We start from the raw sequence: 11,383 nt of genomic DNA, 5'->3' as shown, positions 1-11,383 counted from the left end.
TTGGTTGGTAGGTCCTTTTGGTGGCCTTCCTTGTCACGTGATGTGCGTTCTTTTGTGCAGTCCTGTGGGACTTGTGCGCGGGCCAAGCCTTGTTGTTCCCGTGCTAGTGGGTTACTTTTGCCATTGCCGGTCCCTGAGAGGCCCTGGATGCATATTTCTATGGATTTTATTTCTGATCTTCCGGTTTCCCAGAGGATGTCGGTTATCTGGGTTGTTTGTGACCGGTTTTCTAAGATGGTTCATTTGGTGCCTTTGCCTAAATTGCCGCCTTCTGATTTGGTTCCGTTGTTTTTTCAGCATGTGGTTCATTTGCATGGTATTCCGGAGAATATTGTGTCTGACAGAGGTTCCCAGTTTGTTTCTAGGTTTTGGCGGGCCTTTTGTGCTAAGCTGGGCATTGATTTGTCTTTTTCTTCTGCATTTCATCCTCAGAAAAATGGCCAGACCAAGCAAACTAATCAGACTTTGGAGACCTATTTGAGATGCTTTGTGTCTGCTGATCAGGATGATTGGGTGGCCTTTTTGCCATTGGCCGAGTTTGCCATTAATAATCAGGCTAGTTCAGCTACTTTGGTTTCGCCTTTCTTTTGTAATTTTGGTTTTCATCCTCGTTTTTCTTCTGGGCAGGTTGAGCCTTCTGACTGTCCTGGTGTGGATTCGGTGGTTGACAGGTTGCAGCAGATTTGGGCTCATGTGGTGGACAATTTGGTGTTGTCTCAGGAGGAGGCTCAACGTTTTGCTAACCGTCGTCGGTGTGTTGGTTCCCAGCTTCAGGTTGGGGATCTGGTCTGGTTGTCTTCCCGTCATGTTCCTATGAAGGTTTCTTCTCCTAAGTTTAAGCCTTGGTTTATTGGTCCTTATAGGATTTCTGGGATTATTAATCCGGTGTCTTTTCGATTGGCACTTCCGGCCTCTTTTGCTATCCATAATGTCTTCCATAGATCTTTATTGCGGAAATATGTGGTACCCGTTGTTCCCTCTGTTGATCCTCCGGCCCCTGTGTTGGTTGATGGGGAGTTGGAGTATGTGGTTGAGAAGATTTTGGATTCTCATTTTTCGAAGCAGAGGCTTCAGTATCTTGTCAAATGGAAGGGTTATGGCCAGGAGGATAATTCTTGGGTTTTTGCCTCTGATGTCCATGCTGCTGATTTGGTTCATGCTTTTCATCTGGCTCGTCCTGATCGGCCTGGGGGCTCTGGTGAGGGTTCGGTGACCCCTCCTCAAGGGGGGGTATTGTTGTGAATTCTGCTTTTGGGCTCCCTCCGGTGGTTGTAGGTGGTAATGCAGTTGTCCCTGAGTTGCAGTCCTGGTCAGGTGTATCTGCTGATTGCAGTTCTGACTGGGGTATTTAGGCATGCAGGATTCATTAGTCCTTGCCAGTTGTCAATTGTTGTTGGGAGGTGTTGGACCTCTGCCTGGTTCCTCCTGTCTTTCTGCCAAATCAGCAAAGATAAGTGTCTGGTTTTGTTTCTTTGGCATACATGCTGTGTGCTTAATAATTCAGTGCTATTCTTTTGTTTTCTTGTCCAGCTTAGATTGTGTCAGTATTTTCTCAGTCTGTGTTGGATTCTCTGGGGTTGCAGATATTCACTCCACGTCTTTAGTTAGATTGTGGAAGTTTTTGTATTATCTGCTGTGGATATTTTGTGAAGTGTTTTAATACTGACCGCCTAGTATTCTGTCCTATCCTTTCCTATTTAGCTAGAGTGGCCTCTTTTGCTAAATCTTGTTTTCTGCCTGCGTATGTCTTTTCTTCTACTCACAGTCAATATTTGTGGGGGGCTGCCTATCCTTTGGGGGTCTGCTCTGAGGCTAGGTAGTATTCCTATTTCCATCTATAGGGGTATTTAGTCCTCCGGCTGTGTCGAGGTGTCTAGGGTTTGTTAGGCACACCCCACGGCTACTTCTAGTTGCGGTGTTAGTTCAGGATCTGCGGTCAGTACAGTTTCCACCCACTCCAAAGAACGTTTCATGCGGCTCCAAGGTCACCGGATCATAACAGGGTCCAAATCCTCCAGCGGGGGCTTATCGGAATAATCCTCCGGTGACGGGGGTCGATGCGGGGCCATCTTTTTCCGTAGGCCTTCTCTGGTCTCCAGTCCCACCTTATCTGAGTCATAGTTTTGTTTCTTCGGTCTCCGCCCGCCATAGAGGATCAGGAGGCGGATCTCCCATGCTGACGGGCACGTCCCCAGGACAGAGAAATAGTCAGACTGGGCGGCCATTGCCTTTCGCGCTCTCCAGCTCAGGTATGCCCACTCCACGCCCTTCTTCTTCTCCTGCGCTGCTCGGAGTGCTGTAATGGCGGCGGTTTTGGCGGGCATTTTTGGCGGCAAGCGGCAATGCACAATCTTTGCAATAAGTCTCAGTTCAAGCACAATAAATCACAGTTCCAAGGCACACATGACCTGAATCTTCAGGCTTAAGTATATCCTGTTCGTGACGCCAAGTTGGAGCGCCCCCACCGTCGCAGGGCCGAGGGGTACCCGGTACCGGGCCTCTCTGTGTCGGTTCTGGGATCGTCACGGTGGCTAGACCCGGTCCGTGACCCTGCTAAGGGGCGTCCAATAAAAGTCGAGAGTGATGGAGTGTGGTGCTAGGTGCGATGAATAACGAGGACACAGGGTTGCAGTCTCTTTACCTCTTTACTGAAGGCTTCAGGATCCTCAGTCCAGAGTACGGTTAACATGGCTGTCCGAGACCGGCCGGTCCGATGGCACCTCCAGAGTTCCCTTTGCAGGTGGAAATCTGTGCCTTCCTTCTAGCGCTTGTGTGTTGTAGTCCTTCCCTGCTGAGCACCACGGGATAGTCCTCACAACTGTTGTGTCTGTTTCTGATGTTCCCTCACAACTGATTCTGATGTTCTTCTCCATCCCCCAGATGACATGGCTAGGACGCACCCGTATGACGGGTAGGCCTGGAGTTCTTCCGGGACCCTAGAGTCGCCCTTCTCCCACTGTTGCCCCCTATGTCTGCTTAGGTGATTTAGGTGAGTCAGCCCGCCTATAACTGACTGTCCTGCCATTGGTTTGAAGCAAGGCTTGGAGCCAATACTTCCTCGGCATTTCCAGCCACCGGCTACGCGCCTCAGTAGGATGTTGCCTCGATCTTACAGCACGACTCCTACTGGTGTTTTCTCCTTATTGCGTTGATCTCGTTTCTCACTCTTCGCAATAGACCTCGCTTCTTGTCCCTTCCTGGGATACCACTGCAATGAAGTGCAGGCGCGGTCCCGTAACATTCTTTCTGTTCGCTAGGCCTCTGTCAGGATCCCACCCCTGACAGGGACCCCCCTGAATCTTCCCCTGCAACACCATCTGCCACAGGGTGTTGCCTGGTTCCAACCCAGTCAGCTTCTGTCTAACTTCCGATCTAACCCCCAGTTTTACCAGATTGTGAGGAGTGGCCTAATACATAGCACCCTTAGCTCCCCCTGGAGGCCAGACTGTGAAGTGTATTGGTGTCTATGATACCTGGTCAGGTGAACTCCTTCAGTGCCATCAGATGTACCATAGCCCCCCTTAGTGGCGGAGCAACAGTACTGCAATGACCAGGACTCTGAGGCGCTGCATCAGCATATAGCATCAGCGTACAGGTGATACTGTGATCACCAGTGACATTATACACAGGAGCTCTGTATAGTGTCAGTGTACAGGTAATACAACCATCACCAGTGACATTATACACAATGTCTATATTGTGTATAGGTAATACAGTGATCACCAGTGACATTATAAACAGGAGTTCTGTATATAGTGTCAGTGTACAGGTAATACAGGGATCACCAAAAACATTATACACAGGAGCTCTGTATATAGTATACAGTGTACAGGTTATAGTGATCAACAGTGACATTATACATAGGAGCTCTGTATATAGTGTCAGTGTACAGGTAATACAGTGATCATCGGTGACATTATACACAGGAACCCTGTACATAGTATACAGTGTACAGGTAACACAGTGATCAACAGTGACATTATACATAGGAGCTCTGTATATAGTATACAGTGTACAGGTAATACAGTAATCAACAGTGACATTATACACAGGCGCTCTGAATCTGGATTTACCTTTTTCATATATCGATGGATTTTAATGCTGCACTGCTGGATTTTCCTTGCTCAGCACTCCACTATGGTTTATTAATGCCTGCTCTCAGTGCCAGGTGTCAGCTGTCAGAATCAGCTGATATCCGGTGGCAATCGTGAACAGAGCCCCTGTGGCTGGGAGATCCCCATGGTGTATCCATAAGTCAAAGGTCGGTAAGTACCAGACGACCATGACGTATGGCTGTGTCCAAAGTCAGGAAAAGGTTAAAGATGCATTTCTTACATTCGCATACAGAAGTTCTTCCACCAAACTGCGGAGCAGTGAGCAACAAGCACAGTGAGAGATTTCACCAAGATATTTCGGCTATAGAGAAAATATATCAAGGAAAATGGAATCCATCAATACTTGCAGATTACTGTTGGTCAAATTGTAAGAGATGCAGGAGTAGGAGTACAAGAGACAAGCAAAAAAGAGTTGTCACTGAATGAGGACCAAATTTTGTAATGAAATTTCTATAACTTTAGAATTCACAATTGTCATGGGTTTAGGCTAGGTTCAGATTGCGTTAGAGCAATCCGTTTAGCGCTAAGCGCTAGCGGATTGCGCTAACGCAATGTCTTTTTCGGGGTCGCGTTAAACGTCCCCACTAGTGCAGATCCCTGATCTGCGAGAGTGGGGAACGGACCTCGGGCGCGCCGCGGACACTGCAAGCAGCGTCCGAGGCGTGCTACAAAAGATCGTCACAACACTAGCGCGTGCCGAAAATGACACGCGCTAGCAATGCGCTTCAACATTGCGGGCAATGGGAGTGCTAACGGACGCGGTGCACGGCGTTAATTTCGCCGTGCAACGCTGTCCGTTAGCGCTCACCCATTAACGCAATGGGAACCTAGCCTTACTGCGACAGAAAGTAGCCAGAAGACTGCAGCATCTGACTTCTCCTACTCATGAACTGTTTAGAAGCACTTCAACTTCATATAAAATGGTGCAAGTGTATTTTAGAAGTGCAGGGGTTAATATGCTCAGTGTAGAGCTCTTGAATAGAGATGGGCGAATCCGAACAGTAAAGTTCAGCATCTGTACCAAAAACCTACTATTCGGGCACGGACACCGAACATGAACTTCACCAGGAAGTTTGTGTTACTGTTTGGGTTCTGCTGCCCGAACACTGGGTGTTTGTCGTGCTGTCATATACATGACAGCTCGGCAAACACCGTTTCTGATCGGCAGTGAAATCATCAGTGCCAGTCAGAGAGCCGCGGTTCCCACGCTGTCAAGACAGTGTGAGTGCTCAGCTGTGATCAGAGGTATAAAGTTTACCTCCGGTAACTGTGTCAGTTGTCAGCTGATAAGACTACTGCTCCCATCATCTGATGCCTACTGCTGCTAATAACAGCGAGATCAGGAGCGACTGATGGTTGCTTTCATCCGCTAGCTCCTGCGCTGTAAATAAATAAATAAATAAAAAAAAATGGGTGTGGGTTCTCCTGTATTATTGATAACTAGCCAGGCAAAACTCACAGCTGGGGGCTACCACCCTCAGCTGTCAGCAAGGCTGGTTATCATGAACAGAGGGGTCCCCACACCATATTTTTTTAATTTAAATAAATAATTTTAAGAAACATCGTGGGGTCCCCCCTATTTTTGACAACCAGCCTTGCTAAAGCTGACAGCATGGGGCTGGTATTCTCAGCCATAACTTTTTTTATTTTTTTCTAAAAATGGGCTGAGAATACCAGCTGACAGCTTTAGCAAGGCTGGTTGTCAAAAATGGGGGGACCCCACGCTGTTTTTTTAAATTATTTATTTAAATAATTAAAAATATGGCTTGGGGACCCCTGTATTCTTGATAACCAGCCTTGCTGAAGCTGACAGCTGAGGGTTGCAGCTCCCAGCTGTTAGTTTTGCCTGGCTGGTTATCAAGAATACAGGGGAACCCACGCCATTTTTTTTAAAATTATTTCTTTACAGTGCAGGAGCCAGCTGATGAAAACAATGACCACAGCAGCGGCTGATGGGAGTTATTAGTGGCAGCACGCATAGGCCGATGGGAGCAGTAGTACCATCAGCTGACACCAGTGACCGCAGGCAATCTTCATACCTCCAATCAAAGTTAAGCGCTCACACTGTCTTTTGACAGCGCGAGCACTGCGGCTTTCTGACCGGTGGGGATGATTTCACCGCCGATCAGAAGCAGTGTTTGCCGCACTGTCATGCACATGACAGCATGGCAAACACTAGATGTTCAGGCCTCCCATTCAAGTGAATGGGGTCCAGGTGTGCTGATACCCGAACCTGGAGTTTTTGTAAGTGTTCGGCTGGACCCGAACATCCAGGTGCCCACCCATCTCTACTCTTTAAAGTTTTTCTGCATTAAGGCTCTCAGCTTCTCAGTTAACCACTCCTATCTACTATATAATCTGGGCCCTCACAAGCACCCATTGTCAAAGCTAGCTTATGTTGCATGGCTAGGAGATGGTGCTTTGTTGTTGTTTGAGAAGTCATTTGGTGGATTTGAGACTGTTGCGTGGTTTTGGTTGTGTGCTAATCCTCTCCTTCTCTGACTTTGGTTTTATCCCATCCTCCACTCCCCAGTGTTTACCTCTGTTTGTGTATTTTTGTATGACTGCTATTTTCCTTTATACCTATTTGTATTACCTTGTTAGTCGGGTTGGTGTATTACGGTACACTACTACACCACTCTTCCTTGGGTGGGCGGAGGGTACAAACAGAGGGCATATTCAGGAGCTAAGGCAAGGTATATGGTGCCGGTGTCACCATCTGAAGTAAGCTGGGAAACAGGGCGAGCTAGGGCACCACTAGCGTCAGGGAAAGCGAAAGAACCCCTGTTCCCGGAATACCCAACAACAGAGTCGTTACAGCAATATTGTTTAGACAGGTTTTAGTTATTTGATATGGTTGGTATGTTTCATCTGAATAAATATTACAAAATTGGCATAACAAAATGTGAAGGTTTGATGTTGTGTGTTGTAATAATCAACCTGGTAGGTTAGCGATGCAGCTAGCTTTATTTCTGCCATCCACGGTTATACAGCAAATCTAGGTAGATAGCCAAAATACAATGTCCTCAGTCCACAAATTCCCAACCCAGGATCCGTAGTTCCACTGCCCCTGTACCAGGTGATAGCCACTGTCTCCCAACTTTGGTTGGCCCACAGCTTTTGGTATCTCCCGCGGGTATAGTGTGCAGTCACAGCCTATGTTCCTCTAGCTGACTGAAATCACACTCCGTCAGCCAACAACCGATCTCCAAACTCCATAGGCCATTCATCCATGTGCTTCAGGACCTCAGTGATAGATTTCCTGCCCGTTGACGTCACTCCACCAATTCCTTGACAATACATGTGTCTTCCTTTCCTCCCTCTGTGATCAGCCCCCTGAATTGGCAGAAGTGTTCGCACCCTTCCCCATAAACATTGGTAAACATTGGTTTTAGCTCAAAGAATGAAGAATATTCCAGAAACTCATCACATGGGATTGCATGCAAGACCCCCAGTGGTGATGGCTCTCCTGGGTCTACTATACCTAGCCACACAATGGGCCTAGTGGCTGGGAGAACAATGGCTTGAGACCCCTCAGATACTGATGAGATTGAAAGAATGATTGATTTACAGTTACCTGTAGAAATATCCTTTCTGGCCTTATGTTTACATAAGATCCAACTACGTCTTCCTCTGCTTACTGTCACTGAATGGAAAGATTGATTTCTGAGGCTGAACTGGCAAGCAAGCAAATGTCTAATAAAACACAACAATAAGATTGACTTAACTGGTACACCGTGCTGGAAAAAGTCTGCATCACTTAAAGCAGTGGATTCCGCTCTACATGCATTGGTCCAATAGTCTATAGTAAGTGGCCAACTCCTCACACAAAATATTCTGCATCTTTATATTTGCAAAAGTAATAATGTTTTATGCATTAATTATTTGTAGCAGTAAAAGAAAAACTTTATCCTAGAAACACGAGAAAACTAAAAAATTGTATGGTCACATTTGAATTCAGGAGATCAAAATCATTTAGAAATGGCTCATTTAATAACTGAACCTGACAACTTTTTGAAAATATGTAAAACAGTGTTACATGATTTGAAAGGGCCTTGAACTTAGCGGGTGGAAAGTTCTTTAGCTGCTCACTTAGGATGTGCAGCCTCTGTGCAGGTCCCAGTACCTTCCTCTCCTGCTCTGCACAAATCAATTACATAAGTGTGGGGCTGGAGGAGAGAGCAGTTCTCTCAGTGATCAGGAAAGGCACTGTGTTATTGTTCTCTTCCGTCCCAGGAACCTGCCTCCAGTCTATAAGATGCACTCGCTTATTAGCAAGATTATTTTTCTTGCTTAGTGTGTATTTCCAAGTAAAACATTTCCAACATTAAGAATCTAAAAAGCTTCTCACCTGTGCGACTGCTCTAGTGACTAAGAAGAGATTATTTCTTCACAAAACATTTCCCATTAAAATGGCTTCACCTATGTGTGAGTTATCTGATGTGAAACAAGAGTTGATTTCTTTGTAAAACATTTTCCACATTCTGAACATTAAACCTTTTTCTTACTTGTATGAATTCTTTGGTGCTTTAAAAAATTTGATTTTAGTGCAATACATTTTCCACATTCTGAACATGAAAAAGGCTTTGCACCGGTGTGAATTCTCTGATGACCAACAAGACTTGATCTCTGGTTAAAAGATTTTCCACATTCTGAACATAAAAAAGGCTTCTCCCCAGTGTGAATTCTCTGGTGAGCAACAAGATCTGATTTTCTGTTAAAACATTTCCCACATTCTGAACATGAAAAAGGGTTCTCCCCTGTGTGGGTTCTCTGGTGTAGCACAACTTCAGATTTCCAGGTAAAACTTTTCCCACATTCTGAACATAAAAAAGGCTTCTCTCCAGTGTGAATTCTCTGGTGATTAACAAGATCTGATTTTTTGTTAAAACATTTCCCACATTCTGAGCATGAAAAAGGCTTCTCACCTGTGTGACTTCTCTGGTGACTATCCAAACGTGATTTCTGGTTAAAATATTTTCCACATTCTGAACATGAAAAAGGCTTCTCCCCTGTGTGGGTTCTCTGGTGTAGCACAACTTCAGATTTCCAGGTAAAACTTTTCCCACATTCTGAACATAAAAAAGGCTTCTCTCCAGTGTGAATTCTCTGGTGATTAACAAGATCTGATTTCCTGTTAAAACATTTCCCACATTCTGAGCATGAAAAAGGCTTCTCACCTGTGTGACTTCTCTGGTGACTATCCAATCGTGATTTCTGGTTAAAATATTTTCCACATTCTGAACATGAAAAAGGCTGCATTCCTGTGTGAATTCTCTGGTGAGTAACGAGATCTGATTTTCTCTTAAAACATTTCCCACATTCTAAACATGAAAAAGGCTTCTCCCCTGTGTGGGTTCTCTGGTGTAGCACAACATCAGATTTCCAGTTAAAACATTTCCCACATTCCGAGCATGAAAAAGGCTTCTCCCCAGTGTGAATTCTCTGGTGACTAACCAAAGTTGATTTCCGGTTAAACCATTTTCCACATTCTGAACATGAAAAAGGCTTCTCACCTGTGTGAGTTCTCTGGTGAGCAACAAGATCTGATTTTCTGTTAAAACATTTCCCACATTCTGAGCATGAAAAAGGCTTCTCACCTGTGTGACTTCTCTGGTGAATAACCAAATTTGATTTCTTGGTAAAACATTTCCCACACTTGGAACAGGAAAATATATTCTCTGCTGTGTGAATTTTTTTATGTTTGATACAATTTGCTTTCCTTAGAAAAGACATTTCGAGGGGAAAACTATTTCCATATTCTGTTTTTACTTTAGGAGCCATTCGTTTTTTACTACTTATTTTGTGACATTGATTTTCCCTAGTAGTTGGTAAGGAATCAGAAGACAGGACCTGTTTCAACGGATCAGATAACAGATCTTTGCTGTGAAGGGATGATGGTATATCTGGAGTAATGGCATTCACTTCAATTGTATTCTGTGGGATCTCAAGATCATCTGATTTAAAAATTGAAGAGGTCAGCTGTCCTTCTAATCTTCTCGTACAGTAATCTGCCAAGAATAAAACCAATTATTATTTTTGAATAAAATATCCTTGAATTTCATATTTTTGAACATTTATACTTACTAACCATAAAAATTGCAAGTTATATAAAAATATTGAATTATTCACCAAGACAATAATACTTCACAGTCTAATAGAAAACCTCATAGGATGAACCAGTAGAGCGTGGTGGTCAACTGTTTGTTCACTCTGCCTCCCAAATATGGAATAAAAAGTCACCTAACATTGTTAAGTAGGCGAAAATAATACCAATAAAAACTGCTACTGATCCAGCAAAAAATAAACCCCAACTCATGTCCGTCATCTGTCTGTGGAAAAACAGAGGGTGTCCACATTATTTATGGTCCAGAGGGCTATAGTCTTCCCTGTATACTGTATCCAGTGTATGCGTTTAAGGAGATACATTAGAGCCCTCTGGACCCTGGGTATTTATATGTGATATTTTTCTTGGCCTGGATTTATCCTCATATCCTTGCATGATATTGTCTATAATTGCTGATAATTACCTATTTGACCTTGTGCTATAATGTGTACTTTTGTCTCTGGACTCTCCTATGAATCACTTATTTCTTGTCATTTTATCTACCTATTATACATTTAATTTAACTTTTTTTTCTGGGAGTTACAAGAGACAAACCCCAGAACCATCCAGATACTTTGTTTGTGTCCTTCTTTGCACTTTAGTTATTTGCACCTTGCACTTTATTTATGACAATCTGATTTTCTACATTACTACCTCATGCATTTCCTTGCATATGAATTTGAGCCTATTCTGCAAGGGGCTGCACTCTATGCATAACTTTGGACACAATCTATTTGCCCAGTGTTTGTTTTTTTCTTTTTCTGTATGATCTGTCTACATCTTCCAGATTGGATAAGGTTGGATTATTTAATTATTTTCTTGTTGGGAGTAGAGCAAGCCCTTCCAAGAGCAATCAGTTTAATCAAACAGTCAGGTCTTAAAATAAATTGGGACAAATCCTCAGATGCCGCTTACTGAGAATATACCTGGACCCTCGGAATATAGTTTACAAATACTCAAATTTAAATATCTTGGTATAAATATTAATAAAAGCCCACTATAGATTTGAAAGATAACATATACCCTCTCACTGAGATAATTAAAAAAAATTTGAGAAATGGTCCCAACTCCCTATTCTGTAGTATTATTCGCGCCTGACAGAGACCTACAGAAAGTGCCAGGGCGGACATGCAGTACCTGATTTATTTTTATATTATCTAGC

At 44.0% G+C, this 11,383-nt stretch overlaps 1 protein-coding gene across 1 annotated transcript in view; it reads right to left on the bottom strand.

The window, feature by feature from the left end:
* Positions 1–6,879: 6,879 nt before the first annotated feature.
* Positions 6,880–11,383, bottom strand: part of LOC143768000 (uncharacterized) — a 45,898-nt gene continuing 41,394 nt past the window's right edge. The window contains exon 7 of the mRNA XM_077256618.1: positions 6,880–10,126. Within this exon, the coding sequence (XP_077112733.1) occupies positions 8,607–10,126 (1,520 nt within the window). The 3' untranslated portion in view covers positions 6,880–8,606. The remainder of the gene's footprint in view (positions 10,127–11,383) is intronic.

This window comes from Ranitomeya variabilis, chromosome 4, assembly GCF_051348905.1.
Source record: "Ranitomeya variabilis isolate aRanVar5 chromosome 4, aRanVar5.hap1, whole genome shotgun sequence".
NCBI classification, from domain to species: Eukaryota; Metazoa; Chordata; class Amphibia; order Anura; family Dendrobatidae; genus Ranitomeya; species Ranitomeya variabilis.
The sequence above is the reverse complement of the archived record's forward strand: the minus strand, read 5'-3'. Positions and strand labels throughout refer to the sequence as shown.